Source organism: Stegostoma tigrinum, chromosome 2 (assembly GCF_030684315.1).
Source record: "Stegostoma tigrinum isolate sSteTig4 chromosome 2, sSteTig4.hap1, whole genome shotgun sequence".
Classification (NCBI taxonomy): Eukaryota; Metazoa; Chordata; class Chondrichthyes; order Orectolobiformes; family Stegostomatidae; genus Stegostoma; species Stegostoma tigrinum.
Window position 1 is genome coordinate 58,362,264 of NC_081355.1, and position 20,495 is coordinate 58,382,758.

General features: G+C 40.2%; 1 protein-coding gene across 2 annotated transcripts in view; it reads right to left on the bottom strand.

Annotated features, from left to right (window-relative positions):
- Positions 1 to 403: 403 nt before the first annotated feature.
- The window catches only part of jazf1b (JAZF zinc finger 1b), a 230,130-nt gene continuing 210,038 nt past the window's right edge, over positions 404 to 20,495 (bottom strand). For both annotated transcript variants that reach the window (XM_059654241.1, XM_048555012.2), the window contains 2 exons: positions 15,638 to 15,807; positions 404 to 2,420 (listed from right to left, as the gene is read on the bottom strand). In XM_059654241.1, the coding sequence (XP_059510224.1) occupies positions 2,244 to 2,420; positions 15,638 to 15,807 (347 nt within the window). In that variant the 3' untranslated portion in view covers positions 404 to 2,243. The remainder of the gene's footprint in view (positions 2,421 to 15,637; positions 15,808 to 20,495) is intronic.

The following is a 20,495-nucleotide window of genomic DNA, read 5'->3' on the forward strand; positions in this document are numbered from 1 at the left end:
TTGGTCAGCTTTTCCAGTAATTTCTACGTTTATTTCTGAAACATTCCTAATGTCTTTTCCAATACTGCTCGGTAATGAATTGCTGGGTTTGTTTCAAAGGAATTGAGGTTTGCTTTTATCCAATTTCCTCTATTCCTCAAAGGAGAAGTGCTTGATTTGCACTCGACAGCTGTGCCCAGATAGCTTGGCTGAGATCTGGGACTTAAAAAGCAATAAGGTTTCTACCATATTTGAGTCCACTTGCAGAGCGGAAATGAGTCTTCTCAAAATATGCACGTACTTTCTTTCCCTCTGCAGAATTGGCAAACTGGAAGTGCAGGGGCTAAAAAGTATTCTGGCAAACTGGAACTATAACCCTTAGTTACATGTTTCTGAAAGCAGAAGACATCTATTGAGTCAGGGGTGTTTTTATTTATTTATTTGTTACTTCTTACATTTGAAAGCAGCTTTTTGTGTGATTTATCTGGGTGCCTTCCATTTTCACACTTCAACCTTAATTCTAATAAAGTAACATTCCCCCCACCCAATCCCGCATAGAACATATGAAAAATATAATTTAGAGCGCACTTTACAGAGACTTGACGATACAATTTGCTATACACAACAAAGGAACCCCATCCATATACGTTTTGTAATACTGCCACAAGGTAGAAGCAAATACTTGTAAAATGTAATTATAGTAGTTATTTATCAAGAATTTACATGCATTGATGACACGTTTATGAGTGTTTTGACTTATCCAAAATGCTGTTTCCATTTTCAGTGAATGGAGCAGTACCAAGAAGGGCAGACTATTATGATCTCCTGCCAATAAGCCATCAAGACTGGAAATGGCTAAATTTATCCTTACTCAACAAGTAAAGTATTTTACCATCTGTAAGGCTTTATAATGGCAAATATTGTTCACATGCAGCACAGTGATACCACTTAATTACAAATGGAATGCAGTGAGTTTCAGTAACAAGGCATTGATGAGCTTATTAATACAAGAGGAATTCACAAAAATACATTAACCATGAGTAGGAGGTTTAACATAAAAGAAAATTCCTTAACCACCTCCATAACATGCTTTGTCCTTGCAACCATAGGCACATGCAAGTACAGTGGTTGCAGGTATTGGCAACGCACAAACATTTAAATCTACTTGCAACAGGTAACTACAAAGTGCTCAGAAACTTCATCGATTATGATGAAGAAGTTCAGTTCCACATAACAGAACATATTCAAAGTGGTATATAACAAGAAAATTATTAATTTTAATATCATAACAAATTATCAAGAAAGCAAATATTTTCCAGAGAGGGAAAATTTTTAAAAAAAAGTTATATAAAATTCTATTTAAAAAGTAATGTGCAAATCACCTGCACATTCCCCCTCTGGTATAAAAATAATTTTAATAATGTTTTGTAAATTTGTAGCTTTACATGCTGCAGATACATCAACATATTTAACATACTGCTGTACCTTTGCTGTACTAAACATTTACAAATTTACACCTTGCTGACATTTGCTTGTTGATGTGAAGTAAAAGATCACATTGGTGTCTGTACCACATTCTAAATGAGTTACAGAAACAAAAGGTTGATTTTAAGTCTTGCTTACAGTGTGAAACTGGTGACAGCAGCTTGGTTGCGTGTCCCCCCTGATTTTCATTTCCTTTGCAGTCAATGGATAAAAAATCTTGAGATGAACGACAAGCAGAAAACAGACATCACATGTTCACACTACTGGCAGAACTTAATATTACCCCCACTGCATCTTCCGTATAATCAGAAGAATTTACATTTCACATAGTCCCCTTTGGTCAGCCAGCTTTTGGATTATAAAATTATAAGTTAAAAAAAGTTGAAGATACAACAGCTTTAAAATAAGTCAATGTATTCACCACACATAAACATACTGAAATGTGAAGATTGGCAGTATGCAGATTTGAGGAAATATTTTCAAATAAGTATACTTTTAGCACCTTATGTAATAACAATGGATTATAGGTATAATGAGATGTACACATGTACAAAGACATGTACTCTACCGTCCAAAGATACATTATTCTAAGAGATAGAATTTTAAGCAGACACTTAAAAAGGCAGAAATTACTAGTGTTGAAAGGTTGCTGAATTTATCCTACACACAGGATTTTTCAGTTAGCAACTGCTGGTGATGCTTCAGATTGATGGTACAGTCCAACCAGCACATACACCTTACATTTTCATATACACACCCACACAGGCACTTTATTTCTTTTACTGTTGCATTTTTCTGATGATCTCAGCAGACACTGGAGGGTGGAAATTGATGGTATGATGCCTCAGACCCTGTGCAGTCTTGTAGCTCTTCCCACAACGACATTTAAATGGTTTGCGGACACGTATCTGAGTCCGATGGCCATTCTTCGCATGGTACTTTATGCCATTCACATTCTGTTGAGGAATCAAAAGCAGAGTTAAGTTACAACGTAATATGAGAAAAGTCAAGTTCAATTAAGATTGTGTAAACAAATAATTTAAATTTTGATTCACCCACGGTCAAGATATTCCCATACTATCTTAAATTAAATGTTCTTGTTGATCTACTTAATGACTATACATTTAAATCTGCCATAGTTGAAACAATGCCTTTTCCCAAGATTCTGCTTTGGCCACCCTCATCCTATTGTCATTTTGCAGCCATCCCTCAATCTCCCTCCCTTTCTGCAAGCAGTGTGTGTGGATTTACCACTCACCACTTGGCACCTATGATTCTGTCCAAAGTCTGCGTGTGGGGAAGCGCAAAGCCACAGGCAATCAATACAGGATACCAGAAACACCCAAGAATGCATTTCTTTACCAGAAATCCCCAAGGATACATTTCTTTACCCAGACAGCAGTGAGGATGTAGAATGCAGGAAGAGTTACAGGGAACAATTGAGACAAATACTAATTACTGTACACAAGAATATACGTAGACATTTCAAAGCAAGTGAGATCAGGGTTATGGTAATTCAGTAAGATAAAGAAGGATGGGAGAATGCTTGAATGGAGCGTAAACACGGGCATATACTGGTCGGACCAAATAGCTTATTTCTGTCTAATACGCCCTACAAAAATGTCTGACTTATCAAACAAACAAAAATTATTCTAGTATTTTGAACTTGAGACATTTATAGATCTGTGAAAACAAGCTGTGTCACAAACAAGTTATATTTGTGGGGTCAAACACTTGAATTGTTCTCACCTACAAAGACCATTAAAATACATCTGTCCCCCAATACCTTCTGGACAAAAGGACTTTCCTGGAAACTTACTGCTGGTGGCCTAAGATCATGTAGGCCAGCACTGGGCCTGACATTTCTATATTTTCTTTTATGGGATCTGGGCATCACAAATAAGCTGAACGCTTATTTGCCGTCCTAATTTCCATCGAACTGAGTGTCTTGCTCAGAACATGACAGTCAACAGCCAACCACATTTTATTGGCCTGAAGTCATCTGTAAGCCAGATGGATAAGTACGGCAGGTTTTTCTTCTCTAATGGACAATAGTGAACCAAATGGGCTTTTGCAACAACTGATGAAATCTTTATGGTCACATTACTGGGACTAACATTCAATTCCAATGAAACATGGAATTCCACCATCTTCCACTTCTCCAAAAATGTTACACTATATCGTCACCTTCCCTACTGAAATTACACTGCTGCTTGCCTCGGCTGGTCAGCCGGCCTGTACCTGAAACCAAGCAAATACAAAGTGGCAGGGGCAGCATGGCCCATAGCCCTCAGCATCTTAGTCCTTGTTCCAGCTGGGTGGGTGAATGGGAGAGGTTAAAAGAGTGGTATGGTGATGGTTAAATGTTAGCCCTTTAGTGAAAAACTGTAACTTCTTTTCAATGGCTACTGATGAATTGTCTTGTTTTTCTATTTCTTTCTAGAAGGTTGGAGAGTGATGTGATCAAGATGTGCGAAAAGATGTTGATGTGGTAGATGCAGAGAAACTATCGCTTCTAGAGATGGAGACCAAGAGTAAGAGGACAGAGTATTAAAATTGGATTCAGATGAAATCAAGAAACACTTCTGTAAACAATGTTAGACTTACCTTCCCGAAAATATCATGGATACTGGAACAATTCAAGCTTTCAAGACTGAGATGGATAGGGTTATTGTTAGATGAAAATAGCATGGAAAATAGAGACAGGGCGGATAAATGGAATTCAAGGACAGATCAGCAATGGCCTAATTAAATGGTGGAACAGACTTATGGGGTTCTATGGCATAGCATGGTTTCTATGTTTCCTTTTGCTCTTCTGAAACCATAACAGATGGGCACGCTGGCTTTCTCAATTTAAGATAGCCAACATTAGACCCAAATGTACTAAATGGCACCTGGCAGCAGTTATATCTTTGCATATTCATGGGTTTAAACTCGTCACGTTGCAGGCTACCATAGTACAAGCTGATAGATTCTACATAAACGGAGCAAGTAGAATTAGGCAATTATGTACCTTTCCTTGTTAAACTACAGTGCACGGATGAGGCAGGAGGAAGTGCAAATTGCACGGTGTTAATATTGATGCCGAATCAGAAGGCGGAGTAAGAAATAAAGTGTGGGGAAGAATGACTGATTAACAGTGAGACAAAAAAGAAACAGAGGAAAAATAAACAAAATATTAACTTTTCAGAAAATCCAAGGATTAAACCAGATTGAATGAGACTCTGTACATTTAATTTTCAGTGCTACAGAGACTGTCTGCATGTCACTAACTAATTAAAATGAGCAAGATTTGCTGATTGGCTCAGCTTAGCGTGGGAAGCATCGTGTAATTGTGCACAGAGTATAAATAGCTCAAAAAGTTACTTAGCTGCAACACTGAGGTGAACAAAACACTTCAAATTAAATTTACATTCAAAGCTGAAACAATGTTTAGTTACAACAAGGTGCTTCAACAGCGAACTGTGCTATAAAAATAAAACTAAAAATCAATATTTTATACAAGGACAGCATATGTGATAACACAATGTGGAGCTGGAGGAACACAGCAGGCCAGGCAGCATCAGAGGAGCAGGTAAGTTGACGTTTCAGGTCTTCCGAAACATCAACATTCCTGCTCCTCTGATGCTGCCTGGCTTGCTGTGTTTCTTCAGCTCCACACGGGTTTTCTGACTCCAGCATCAGCAATTCTCACTATCTCTACAGCATACGTGAGATCCCTTTAAAATGACTATACTTTGAAAAGGTTTTGGGATGATTTGAACCATAATCATTCTGGCATGGCTACTTATGACTTTGTTTGTATAAGTAAATGATGAAATGGCTGCTTCCCATACAAGGGATTTCTGCCATAAATACGATATCAACAAAAATACTAAAAACAAAATTTGTTACATGTTGTTATTGAAACAAAACTAAGATGAGAATTTGCCACTGCAATGCTGGAGGAAATAAATAATCCCACAAAGACTGTCCAAGTTAGTGAAAACATTTTAACGTTAACACCTCCAATTTACCACAACACCGATCTCTCACCCTGTTTAATGCACATTCCACCGTCAATCACCCATCAGAAATCAATGACAGCCACGGCTCATGCCTGACACCGAGATAACCTTTGCCACCCACCTGCATATGATGGCCTCAAATCCATCTCCCACTGCTTCCACATACTTCAGCTATTTAGCTTTGTTAGGCACATCACTCAAACACAATAAAATGAATTTGCAGCTATCCTGCTCTCCCACTTGCAGGGCAAAGTTATTTACAGAAGACGGGAACAAAGCTGAAATGGTAGGCGTGATACAGGCTGTAACATTCTGTGTCACTGAGATTCAGGAAGATAATATAACATTGCTTTATATCCTTTCTCAAATTCTACATTATCCACATTCTGTTGACATCAGACACAAAATGTGTGTGGGGTGATAATGGTTGTCTTGTTTTACACCTGTCTCCCCATCTTCACCTTATTTTTCCCTTCTGATGATATTTTCCTTTCAGAGACCTATGAAGCTAGGACGTCATGTTGCCACAGTACAGGAAATTGGTGAAACCACTTTTAGAACACTGAGTATAATTCCTGTTCTTCCACAGGATGGATGCTGTTAACTTGAGAGGGCGCAGAAAAGATCTACAAAGTCACTGCCGAGACTAGACGGTTTGAGTTATAGGGTGAGGCTGAACAGGCTGGGCTATTTTCCTAGAGCGCTGGGAGCTGAGGGATGACCTTCTAGAGATTTTATCATGAGGGGCAGGAATACGGTGAACATCCAAAGTCTTTTTCCTCGGGTGGGGACTCCAAAAGCAGAGGGCATTGGCTTAAGATGAGAGGGACAAGATTTAAAAACGACCTGAGGGGTCACATTTTCACACAGAGTATGGTGCTTTATATGGAACAAGCAGCGAGAGTAAGTGGGTACAGTTACACTACATAAAGGGTTCTGGATGGGTATATGAATAGGAAAGGGTTGGAGGGATATGGGCCAAATGCTGACAAATGGGACTAGGTCAGATTGGGATGTCTGGTCAGCATGGACAAGATGAACTGAAGGGGTCTGTTTCTGGGCTATATGACTCTATAACTCCACAACTGTCATTTGATCAAACAGCAGCTTCAGAAGGAAGAGAGAGGTGCGCCAGATCTCTGTCATTCTCAGCTGCAAGCCCAGATAATGGCACTGTGTGTACTTTATACATGAGCTTATAATCAGGATCTGTATACTGGAAGGACTGCGTCTTATTATTTTGTGCTTTTTTAAAAACTGTGGACTGAAACGAGAAAGAACTGTTTGAAATCCAGTGTTTGAAAGGGTGACTGTATGCATTTAAAGCAAGTAACCTGACATCTATAGCAGGCATAATGTAAGCAACTTTTTAAACAAGCAGTAATTGAAGACTGAGTCGGGGATGACTTGAGCTGAGAGCATGTACAGATGCAGCTCTGGTTTGAAACAAGAAGTTGATTGGTCTATGAGCTAGTGAGCAGTTATCAACAACAGGGACCTTTTGCCTGTCAACAAATTAGTTCTCAGGTAACTGAGCAGCTTGGAGCTGGGGACTAGTTATGAAGAGTGTTCATCCTTTCCCAGTTTGGGAGTTATCTGTTTACTCTCTATACTCAAACTCACTCTAAACCGGAAATCTGTCTATCTCACAACAGTTGTGAACTGATAAGCTGGGTACTTTTTATAAATGAACCTTGTGTCTCTTACTAACCAGTGGAAATGTCCGAAAGAAACAGATACAGCGTGCTGGCTAGCAGGGGAGTCATGAGGATCATCTTAGCAACAGAACTAGAGATCAAAAACAATGGAACTATCTTTCCTGGTTTTCAAAAACATGCTCAATAATCACGTACATGTGCGCATGTGCTCATGCGCCTGTAGGGTATAAAGAGATAAGAGTAACCGGTAGCACTATATGCTGACGGGTAGAGTCCAAACACTCATAATAAATAGTAATTCTTGCACAGTACATAAACCTGACTGCACTTTTTAACTCTGAAGGTCAGATAAATTGTTAAATCTGTGCACATTTAGGATTTATAACTTTTGTGATGACTTGGGAAATAGCAGAGCTCATTTGCAGCTTGGAGAGAACATGCAAGTGGCAGTGTTCCCATGTATCTGTAATCCTGTCCTTCAGGATGGGAGTGTCCTGGTTTGAAAGGTGCTGTCTGAGGAGCCTTGATGAATTTCTACAGTGCATTTTCTAGATGGTGCACACTGTGCGTTGGTAGTAGATGCTTGTGTATATAGTGCCAATCAAGTGGACTGCTTTGTCCTGGATCATGGCAAGCCTCTCGAGTGTTGTTGGAGCTGCGCTCGTTCAGGCAAGTGGGGGGGTATTCCATCACATTCTTGATTTTTGGCATGTAGGAGGTAGAAAGCAAGTTACTCACAGCTGAATTCCTGGCTTTTGATCTATCCTTGTAGCCACTGTATTTATGTGGTCGGTCTAATTCAGGTTCTGGTGGATGGCAGCACCCAGGATGTTGATAGTGGGAGATTCAAGAATGGCAATGTCATTGAATGGTAAGGGGTGACAGCAAGAATCTCTCTTGTTAGAGATGATCATTGCCTGAATGTTATTTGCCCTTTTAGCTCCAGCCTGAATATTGTCCAGGTCATGCTGCATTTGGGCATGCACTCTGTTAGTATCTGAGGATGGTGCTGAACATCGTACAATCATTAATGAACACTGCCATTTCTGACTTTATGATGAGGAAGTGTCATTAATGAAGCAGCTGAAAATAGTTATGCCCAGGACATAACCTGAGGAACTCAGGGAGTGCTAGTGGGACAGTGGTTGTGTCCCTACCTCTGTACCAGGAGGCTGGGGTTCAAGTCCCACTTACTCCCGAGATGTTTAATTGGAATCTGACTTGTTGGGAACAGTGGAAGTCAGGAGAGTTAAGAAATTACTTGTAGGTGGAGTTTATTTACTTCTGGGGAATGATTCAGCAGGAGTGAAAGTCGTTGCTTTGTCTATAATCACTGAAAATCCAGTTGAGGTTGATGAGACAGAACAGCTACAATCTGGGTACTTTCCATTGTATGTAGTGAAATGAGCAATGGCTAAACAAAGTCCATTGTAACAGATGACAGTAATAACACAAGCAGATTTTAAGGTGGTTGGGAATCTTTCTAAGTGAGGATGGTTCAAAAGAGGTATTTGGCCAATCTTCTTTATAGTCGACGATCAGGAAGCTAACCCAATGTAAACTAAGCACAGGCAGCTCACAGAAAGAGTCCCTCAGACCAACCTTCACTAAGTGAGGATAGTTCAAAAGAGGTATTTGGCCAATCTTCTTTATAGGAAGCTAACCCAATATAAACTGAGCACAGGCAGCTCACAGTGAAGGTTGGTCTGAAGAAGTTCCAGAGTGTTGGTACTATCCAGCTATCATATGGAGATTTTGCAAGCACATATAACACAGTGTGGTGCTGGAGGAATACAGCAGGCCAGGCAGCATCAGAGGAAAACTGACATTTTGGGTCAGGACCCTTTTTCTTAAAGATGTAATGCAGTTGTGAAGAACATGTCATATATGTCAGGTGGTTGCAGCAGACGGTAAATAAAACAGGTGAACATTGTCAGGCCAAGTATGTGAAATGTACATCAGGTCAGTCAGAATGGCTGATTCATGCTACAATCAAAATTCACTTTATGCCGGTGGCGCATGACCTGCATTTCCAAGTCATTCTGCCAGGCAAGGGACTTGTGGTAATCGGTCGGTGTCACAGTTTGCACCACTCCAGAGCACTGGCGCCATTCTTTCTATTTAGTTTTTTAATAATACTTACAGCATTTTGTAAAGCACAGATAATCTCTCAACAAAAGACTATAGCCTGCACTTTTTAAGTCCTCAGAAAATAGGTGTAAAATGAAGTTTAAGTGAACAATGCCTTAAAACCTTTCCACTGTGTTCCCAAATAAGACTAAGGAATCTTTATCGTGTTCAGCAGTTCACAATCCAAAATCCTGTCTAATTCCTTTGTGCTTATCTATTGGCAGAGGTGGGGAATGCTTATTCTTTGCCAGCATCATTACCCTTGTCTCCACCATCAAATCCACTACTAATTCATCTCAAACTGAAATTAAGGAATAGGTCAAGGGTTATAATCTCCAGATTACTATCTCAACAATGTGCAAACTGGCACAGGGACAAGAAAATTAGGGAAGTAAACATGTGGCTAAAGGAGTGGTGTGTGAAAGAGGGGTTCCGTTTCATGGGGTACTGGCTTCAGTTTTGGAACAGGAGGGACCTGTACAATTGGGACTGTCTCCACCTGAACTGATCTGGAACCAGTGTTCTAGTGGAAAGGATAAATAGTTTGGTCACTAGAACTTTAAACGAGTGAGTAGGGCGGGGGGGAAAGAGGGAAATGAAGGAAATGGTGAATAAAAAAAGAAACAGCAGGTTAACATTTATGCAGGAGGGTTTAATTATATCGAGGGCTATGGAGGAAGTTAAGAGGAAGGAAAACTCAGGGGATATTATTAATGCACATGTGACAATTCAAAAAGGTATACAAACTAGCAAAAAGGCATTTTTCCGAAATGTTCACAGAATTCGAAACAAGGTAGATGAGTTAACAGCACACATCATTCCGAAGGAGTATGGCTTAGTAGCCATTACGGAGACATGGCTGCAGGATGGTCACGATTGGGAATTAAATATCAGGGGTATCAGACTATTCAGAATGACAGACAAGAAGGTAAGGGAGGTAGTGTTGTTCTCATATTTAAGGACATCAGGATGGTACCACGAGATGATATAGGTTCTATGGAGAATAAGATTGAATCCATTTAGGTTGAAATTAGAAATTCTAAGAAGAAAAAGCCACACATAGGCGTAATCTATAGGCCACCAAACGATATCACATTGGGACAGGCAATAAACAAAGAAATGAATAATGCCTGTAAAAATGGTACGGCAATTATCATGGGTGATTTTAATCTACATGTCGATTGGTCGAACCAGGTCGGTCAAGGCAGCCTTGGGGAAAAGTTGATTGAATGTATCCGTGATAGCTTTCTTCAACAGACTGTAATGGAACCAAGGAGGGAAGAAGCTATCCTAGATCTGGTCCTGTGTAATGAGACAGGGATAATTAATGATCTCGTAGCTAGGGATCCTCTTCCAAGGAATGATCACAGTATGGTTGAATTTAGAATACAGATGGAAAGTGAAAAGATAAAATCCAATACCAGGGTCCTGTGTTTAAACAAAGGGAGGCTACAATAGGATGAGGGAAGAGACGGCTAAAGACTCTATGCAAAGCGACGGCTCAATGGTAGGACAGTTGAAGAACAATGGAGGACTTTTGAAGCAAGTTTTCAAGCTCAGCAAAAGTATATACCAGTCAAAAGGAAGAACTATAGGAAAAGGGGTAATCAGCTATAGATGTCTAAGGAAATAATGGAGGCTATCAAACTGAAAGATTAGGCATACAGAGTAGCAAAGACCAGTGGGGAAACTAGAAGACTAGGAAAACTTTAAAGGTCAATAGAAGGCCGCAAAAAATGTTGTAAAGCAGAGTAAGATAGATTATGAGACTAAACTAGCTCAGTATATAAAGACAGACAGCAAAAGTTTCTAAATGAGAAAGAGTGCCGAAGTAAACATTAGTCCTTTAGAGTTTGAGAAGACAGATTTAATAATGGGAAATGAGGTAATAGCTGAGGCATTGAACAGGTATTTTGCGTCGGTCTACACTGTGGAGGACACGAATAACTTGCCAGTAATTGATGACAAAGAGACTAAGGTCGGTGAAGACTTAGGCACGATCATTATTACGAAAGAAGTAAGTGTTGGGCAAGTTAGTGGAGCTAAAGGTTGACAAGTCTTGTAGCGCTGATGGGATGCATACCAGGGTGCCAAAATAGATGGCGAGAGTAACAACAAATACATTCATGGTAATTTTGCAAAATTCACTGGACTCTGGGGCAGTTCCAGCAGATTGGAAAACAGCCAACGTGTCGCCACTGTTCAAAAAAGAAGGTAGACAAAAGGTCGGGAATTATAGGCCGATTAGCTTAACTTCTGTAGTGGGAAAAGTGCTTGAATCTATCATCATGGAAGAAACAGCAAGTTATCTAGATAGAAATTGTCCCATTAGGCAGACACAGCATGATTTCATGAAAGGCAGGTCACGCTTGACTTATTTGCTGGAATTCCATGAAGACATTATGAGCACAGTGGACAATGGGGATCCAGTAGATGTGGTGCATCTAGATTTCCAAAAGGCATTCGACAAGGTGCTGCATAAAAGGCTGCCACATAAGATAAAGGTGCACAGTGTTGCAGGCACAGTATTAGCATGGATAGAGCATTGGTTAACTAATAGGAAGCAAAGAATGGTGACAAATAGGTGCTTTTCTATTTGGTAAACAGTGACAAGCGCTGTGCCTCAGGGATCAGTGCTGAGACTGCAATTTTTTACGATTTACGTAGACGATTTGGACTTGGGAACCACGTGTAGTGTGTCAAAGTTTGTGGATGACACCAAGATGAGTGGTACAACAAAAAGTGTAGAGGACCCTGAAAGTTTGCAGAGAAATATAGATAGTTTAAGTGAGTGGGCAAAGGTCTAGCAGATGGAGTTCGATGTTGATAAATGTGAAGTCACCCATTTTGGTAAGAATAACAAGACCAGAGGCTATTACTTGAATGATAAAAAATTGCAGCATGCTGCTGTGCAGAGGGACCTGGGTGTCCTTGTGCATGAATTGCAGAACGTGATTTACAGGTGCAATAGGTAATTATGAAGGCAAATGGAATTTTGTCCTTCATTGCTAGAGGGATTGAGTTAAAAGCAGGGAGTTTATGTTGCTGTGTAGGGTGCTGGTAAAGCTAAACCTGGAGTAGTGTACAGTTTTGGTCTCCTTACTTGAGAAGAGATATACTGGTACAGAAGTGGGTGTAGAGGAGATTCACTAGGTTGATTCCAGAGTTGAAAGGGTTGGTGTATGAGGAGAGGCTGAATAGACTGGGATTATATTAACTGGAATTCAGAAGAATGAGGGGTTATCTTATAGAAACATATAAAATTATGAAGAGGATAAATAAGATAGAAGCTGGGAAGTTGTTTCGATGGCAGGTGAAACAAGAATAAGAGGGCACAGTCTCAAAACTAGGGGGAGCAGATTTAGAACTGAATTGAGGAACTTCTTCACCCAAAGGGTTGTGAATCTGTGGAATTCCCTGCCCAGTGAAGCAGTTGAGCCTTCCTCATCGAATGCTTTTAAAGCTAAGATAGGTAATTTTTTTTGAATAATAAAGGAATTAAGGTTATGGTGGGAAGGTGGGTGAGTGGAACTGAGGCCATGAAAAGATCAGCCATGATCTTATTGAATGGGGGAGCAGGCTCAAAAGGGCCAGGTGGGCTACTCCTGCTCCTGGTTCTTATGTTGTGCCAGACATCAGTGAGACAGGCCTCCTGAATTTCAGATGAGCACAGAGATCCCAGAAGCAGACCAGGTATTATTTAGTTCTAGAGGTACTTAAGACAAGCTGTCAAACAAAGCAAAAAAGACAGAATGTAGCAAACTGCAGAGGTTTTTTTTGTTAGAGACACCACTCTGCTGAATGCTTCAATTGCCTCCAGGGAAATTACTGTTCTGTGTTTTTGCCTTGGATTGCTTGCTTCTTGAACCAAAGAATTAATCCTTTAGAATATTCTCATTTTCCAGTGTGTCTTCAGCCACAACCCATTCTGTACAACCAGACCAGGATATAATGATCATCACGTTACGTTTAGGTTTCTCAAAAGCTACAAGAAAAAAAGTACTTAGATTACAAAAAGCTGATTGTACTTTGTGTCAGTTGTTAAATTTGAGAGTTACTCTATCTAAATTAAAACAGCACTGCATACTTATATTCTGTAGAAAACAATTTACTTGATCCTTTTGTGTTTCATATAATGATGTTTTCCTATTCACATTCACCATGGTGGCTGCACGCAGTGGGTGGGTGGGGGGCAGGGAGAAGAGAAAGAGAAGCAATACAGAATGAACATTTTTGAAAGAATAAATCAGTGAATTTCAATCTGTGTATCAGCTGCCTTGGCTAGACTGTTTTATTACAATGTAGTAAGATAGCATAATGGACAATGTGAATCCTTAGAAAACAGAGGGAGGGAAGTGAATGCACAAGAGGTCAAAGTCAGGGGAAGAAGGAACAAGGAGGGATCGCAGTGTTGAAGGAGATTGCAGAGATGGAGCGATAAGGCAATGAAAAGACTTTAACATGAGGATGAGAATTTTAAAGTTGAGGCACTTGGACTAATGTTAAATTGGTAAGGACATGGGGAGATGGGCAACTGGAAATTGTGCAGAATACAATAGAGTTCTGTTGCAGAGTTTTGAATGAATTGAAGTTTACACATGGGGCCTGCCAAAGGGATGTGAAAATCGTTCAGTTTGGAATTAACAAAAGCATCGATAACAGTTTCAGTGGCAGATAGGTTGAAGCTGGGGCAGAGGTTGAAAATTAGAAATTAGACAAAATAAAACCTGAAAGAACTGCGGATGTTGTAAATCAGCAACAAAACAGAAGTTGCTGGATAAGCTTATCAGGTCTGGCAGCATCCGTGAAGGAAGATCAGATTTAACGTTTTGGGTCCAGTGACATTTCCCAATGAGTCACCGGACCTGAAACATTAACTGGGAATTGAACAGTTTGTGTAACGTTCCAGATTTAATATTGGAAATTCAAAATCAAATAGAGTGTGGAGGTTGTGTGAACATTCTGGTAATGGTTACCAGAAAGACAAACTCATTAAACTAAAATTACAAAGGGGGATGAATTCCTCAAGGGGTCTCCTGATTGGCTACCTCATGTATATATGGATTTTCAGCTAATCTCTGTCAAAGAGAACATTTGGGATGCTAGAATCTGTGTAGCTGCATCAGTTCTGCAGTTAACTCAATGGCTGCAGACAAAGTAATTACCAAAAAGTGGTGAAACTGAATTCTTATGTCTCTAAATTGGGCTTCACTATGGTTTACATTCAGCTTTCCTGAAGGTTTACATCTTTGGATGACTGCCTAAGTAGCAGACAACCAGGCTTGCCTGCTGGCAGCACAAATTGGAAATACTGGAGATTTCTTTTGTGGCTATAATTTCCAAGTAGTTTATAGCCTTGCCATGGCTAATGGGGTTGCAGTTTCAGATGATGTTTAAATTTGTGCGTTTAGTGTGAATATGCAAACATTGTTGTGTTCAGCAGCTTTGTTATTAGCTTCACATAAATAGCCTTTTTCCTTTGTGATTTTTTTAAACCCATTGAACCTGTCACAGAATGTTAAAATTTGTCAACGTAAACATAAATATCCTTTGCAACATCATGATAAGTTTTAATGACTAACAATGAATGACAGATGTTATGTGAAGCTCTGCACATTTGGACCAAAATTAAAACTAAGCATGGTACAAAGGAATTTTATTTTGTTTACTGTTGCTTACAGGGGTGGTTATATGGGTGCAGAGAGGGCTGATATGTTGACATATCATTCCATAACCAGTGAACTAACAGAAGATCCCTATTTGAAAGTGGAAGAAGAGGTCAGATGAAAGATAGACTGTTATAAAGAAGAGCAGTCTTCAGTAATGGGATGTGTTCAGCTATTCTCTGGGTATTGCTATTTGTAAGAGTCAACTTTGGGCTGTAAGGGAAAATTCTTGAATATAACTGTAGCATATGGGAAACAGTGGTGACATGAACCCAGCAGGACATCTACTGAAGATGATAAATTTGTAACAGAGGTAGGTACAAAATTACACATAAGTTTCTAATGAGCTCTGCACTCATTGATAGTCTTTTGAGAACAAACTGCAAGTATTCTGGAAAACTGGGAGCACATCCAATGCCTGAAGTAGTGTGTCTAATTCCTTACATTGAGAAATACTCCCTATCATACATTATGTACTTCCATTTGTTTATACAACCAAAGGCATCATGGAAATATATTTTCAATGCAAATTTAGGTTAAAAATGCAAGGAATTTACCCTTAATATTGTCATAGTAATTTAACATGGCTAAGCAGACCTTGAATGGTCTTAAAAATATTGAACGTAAAACATTTGCTTGTGATGTGATAGTTACTGAAAATCAACGGTCATTTAGCACACTATTTATCTCTACTTATTATCATCCAATTTACCTTATATCTCTTCTTACATCCAGGAACAGGACAGGCAAAAGGTTTCTCTTCTCCTCCATTCATACACATAGAACTCAGAATAGCTTCTGAACTGATCGCACTTTCTGTGGTCCAAGACTCATCACTGTCTGATTCTTCATAGTCTACTTCTTCTTCATCATATTCACTTCCTGACAGAGATAAAGAGACAGGGAGACATATTTTAAAACAACAAAGAAAGAAAATAGATATTTCGTTAAAAAAGATTTCGCTTCCCCAGATCATAAAATAATTAGTAAGCAGTTAATTAGAATGGGACTCAGTCACATTAGTTTCTGACATTGTGCCGAAGACTTCAGATAGGTTTATTGAGATAAAACGTTGATGCAAGGAGAACAAGGAATGTAAACTTTACATGTTGGAATTCACACATGTCAGGCCTCTTCAGTGTAACAGCCAAACCAACAGCATTTGTTAAGACTTAAAAAGGAGACATCTTTAGGCACAAAGATAAAAACTTGAGAAAGAACAGGTCTGAAAGAGACTCTGTTGTCCATTCAAAAATAGGTGCTCCTCAATCGAATATCTAATTCTCTTGTAAATTTACTCAGCCTTTCATCATACAATTCTGTCACCATGACTAATTTGGTGAACTTTGGCAATCTTTTATTGAAATGGGGGAAAAAGATGAAGTCGTCAAACAGCCTAGTCTTGGCTTCTAATATGTGTGTTCTTGTATTAAATGCTGCCTTTATTATTCTATGTCATGAAAGTTGTGGATTTGCAAGTTGTTGTTGAAGAAAATTTGACAAGTTCCTGGTGCGTACTTAACTTGCTACAGTGTATTAGTGTTGGAGTGAATATCTAATGTGCAGGAATATTAATCAAGCAGGTTGCTTTGGCCGGCATGGTATCCAGCGTCTTGAATAGTATTGGCAGTCAGTTATACTCATCAAGGTAAATGGGGAGTATTGTATCACATTTCTGATGATTGCCTTGTAAACGGTGCCCAGGCTTTGGGAAGTGAGGAGGTGAGTTAGTTGATGCAAGACTCCCTGTTTCTGACCTTCTGTATTAGTCATTGTACTGACGTGACAGGGAAAGTTAAATTTTGGGAATAGTAACCCAAGAAAGTTTACGGTGAGGGCTTCAGCATTACAGCTTAGTGCTGTCAGGGTGCTCTTGATCATTTCTTGGTATAATACGTACTATAAGTGGCATGGTGGCACAGTGGTTAGCATTGCTGCCTCACAACGCCAGGGACACAGGCTCGATTCCACTCTCGGGTGACAATGTGTGTGGAGTTTTCACATTCTCCCCATGTCTGTGTGAGTTTCCTCCCACTGCCCAAAGATGTGCAGGCTAGGTGGATTGGTCATGCTAAATTGCCTGTAGCATTCAGGGTTGTGTAGATTAGGTGGTTATAGGGGTATGGGTCTGGGTGGGATGCTTGAGGGTCAGTGTGGACCTGTTGGACCAAAGGGCCTGTTTCAACACTGTAGGGATTCTATATGATAAAGGATAGAACTGGCCATTTGGCCCATCGAGTCTGCTCTGCCATTCAATCATGGCTGATATATTTCCCAAACCCATTCTCCTGTAACCCTTACCTCCATACTAATAAAGAAACAATTTAGCTCTGTCTTAAATACGCTCAATGGCTTGGCTTCCACAAACCTTTGCAGCAATGAATTCCACAAACTACCTCTACAGATACTCTCTGGCTACAGAAATTCCTCCTCATCTCAGTTCTAAAGGATTGCCCCTTCATTCTGAGGCTGTGCCCTCAGATACTAGTCTCTCCTACCAGTGGAAATATCCAGGCCTCTCATTATTATCACCCATCATCCTCTAAACTCCACTGAGTGCAGACAGAGAGTCCTCAACCATTCCTCATATGACAAGACTTTCATCCTCTGGATCATTCTTGTAAACCCTCACTGGGTTCCACAGCCCCCACCCCACCCCCAATGCCAGCACATCTTTCCTTAGATACAGAGCACAAAACCGATCCCAATATTATCAGTACGAGATACTTATACAACCCAGCAGTACATTTCTGCTCTTGTATTCCAGCGATCTTGAAACAAATGTTAAGATGGCATTTGACTTCCTAACCACCAATTGAATCTGATGTTAACTTTAACAGGATCTGAACTAGGACTCTCAAGTACTTTGTGCTTCAGATTCTGAAGCCTTTCCCTGTTTACAGAATAGTTTTCTGCCTCTGTTCTTTCTATCGAAGTGCATAACCTCATTTTATCCCCCATCTGTCATTTCCTTGCCCACCCTCCTAGTCTGTCCAAATTCTTCTGTAGCCAACCCCCTACCTCAACACTACCTGACCCTCCAGCTACCTTTACATCATCTGCAAGCTTAGCAAACAATTCTTCATCCAGATTTTACAATACACTTCCAAGTACTCCACCATCTCATCCTTAATAATGGGCTCTCAATTCTTACCAACATTGGCTATGCTAAATTGCCTATACTATTCAGGGGTGTGCAGGCTAGGTGGAAATTGTAGAGTTACAGGGATAGGGTATGGAGGACAGTCTGGGTGAGATGCTCTTTGGAGGGTCAGAGTAGATTTGGTGGACTGAATAGTCTGCCTCCATTCTGTAGGGATTCTATGATTCTAACCAAGGCCAGGCTAACCAGTCTATAGTTTTCTGTCTTTTGCCTCCTTCCTTTCTTGAACATGGGTGTTACATTAGCCAATTTCCAGTGCTCTGGGACTCTTTCTGACTTCAGTGATTCCTGAGAGACCACCACGAATGCCTCTACAATCTCCTCAACCATCTCCTTCAGAATTCTGGGGTGTAGTCCATCTGGTCCAGGTAATTGAACCACCTTCAGACCTTTCAACTTCCCCAGCACTTTTTCCTTAGTGATGGCTACAGTATTCACTCTTTCCTGACTCTCTTGAAGTTCTGGTATACTGGTGTCTTCCACTGTGAAAACTGATGCAAAGTACTGATTCAGTTCCTCTGTCATTTCTTTGTTCCCGATTACCAGTTCTCCTGACTCATTTTCCAGTGGTCCAATGTCCACTTGCCTGTCTCTTACCTTTTAGATATTTAAAAACACTCTTGCAATCTTCTTTTATATTGCTAGCTATCTTACTCTCATCTACCCCCCCCACCCCCCACTGCTTTTTTAGTTATGCTTTGCTGGTTCTGAAAGTCTTCCCACTAATTATCACCACATTGTATGTTCTTCTTTGCTAGCCCTGACTTCCCGTCAGCCAATGCTTGCCTCAACTCCCCTTTCGTATGTCTCTCCTTCCTTAGAATGAATTTCTGCTGTGCCTCCTGAATTACTCTCAGAAATCCCTCTCACTGTTGCTCCACCATCTTTCCTGCTAGGCTCCTTTCCAACCAACTTTGCCAACTTGTGCCTCATGTCTTTGCAGCTACCTTCACTTAACTGTAATAGCGTTGCATCTGATTCAATCTTCTCCCTCTCAAATTGCAGGGTGAATTCTATTACTTTATGGTCACTGCCCCTACGTGTTCCTTCACCTTCAGCTCTCTAATTGAGTCTACATCATTATACATAACAAAATTCAGAACTGCCTGATCCCTAGTGGGCCCTATCACAAGCTGCTCCAAAAACCATCTCATAGACATTTCACAAATGCATTTTCTTGAGATCCACTACCAACCTAATTTTCCCAGTCTACCTAAAGTCCCCGTAATTATTGTAATAGTGCCTTTCTTACATGCCCTTTTTCTACCTCGTGATTTATTTCTTCCCCATGTCCTGACTGCAGTTAGGAGGCCTGTAAACAGCTCGCATCTAGGTCTATTCTCTTTTGCGATCCATGCTGGAGCCCATGCTCTTCCCAGACTTCTTCATTTAAGTCCATATCATTCTAATCCTTTCTCTTTTGTGTGTCTATCCAGTTTTACTCTAAATGCATTTACACTAGTTGCCCCAACCATCCCCTGTGGTAGCAAGTCCTAAGTAGTATTTTATGAAATCCCTATGGGATTTATTACTAACCATTTTGGAGAAAAAACCTTTTCTTCAGTGGACCTGGAAAAGCAGTAGAGGTTACTTAAGATACTGAAAGGAATTTCAGCACATTGGTGACCTGAGCTCCTCCTACTACAGCTACAGGAAATTCAGAAAATCACCCTCTTGAAATATTCAGTAATTTTTTTTACTCCATTAAAAGTATCCTGTTGATCAGTGAATGGATATCAAATGACTTGCACATAAAATTATAACATTGTCACTTCTTTTTATTCACTCACAGGCATTGCGGGCTGGCCAGCATTTATTGACCATCCCTAAGTGTCCTTAAACTAAGTGGGTTGCTAGGTTATTTCAGAGGGCAGATGAGAGTCAACCACATTGCTCTGGGTCTGTCCTCACAGGTAAGAGAGACCAGATGAGGATGGCAGACTTCATTTCCAGAAGGACCGTAGTGAACCAGATGGATTTTCCTGACCATTGACAATGATTTCAAGGTCATCAGTAGATGCTTAATTCCAAGATTCTGTTATTGAATTCAAATTCCACCATCTGCCAGAGTGTGATTTGAATGTCAGTCCCCAGAACATCAGCTGAGTTTCTGGATTAATGTCTAGCAATAATACCACTAGACCATTGTCTCCCCAACTTTAGACAATGTCTTGTTAGCGAGTTTTGAGAAGATTTGTAGCTCAGGTTGAGGTTCTGGATGTGAGTTTGCTCGCTGAGCTGGAAGGTTATAGACGCTTCGTCACCATTCTAGGTAACATCATCAGTGAGCCTCCGATGACGCGCTGGTGTTATGTCCCGCTTTCTATTTATCTGGTTAGGTTTCCTTGGGTTGGTGATGTCATTTCCTGCATTGGTGATGTCAGTTCCTGTTCTTTTTCTCAGGGGA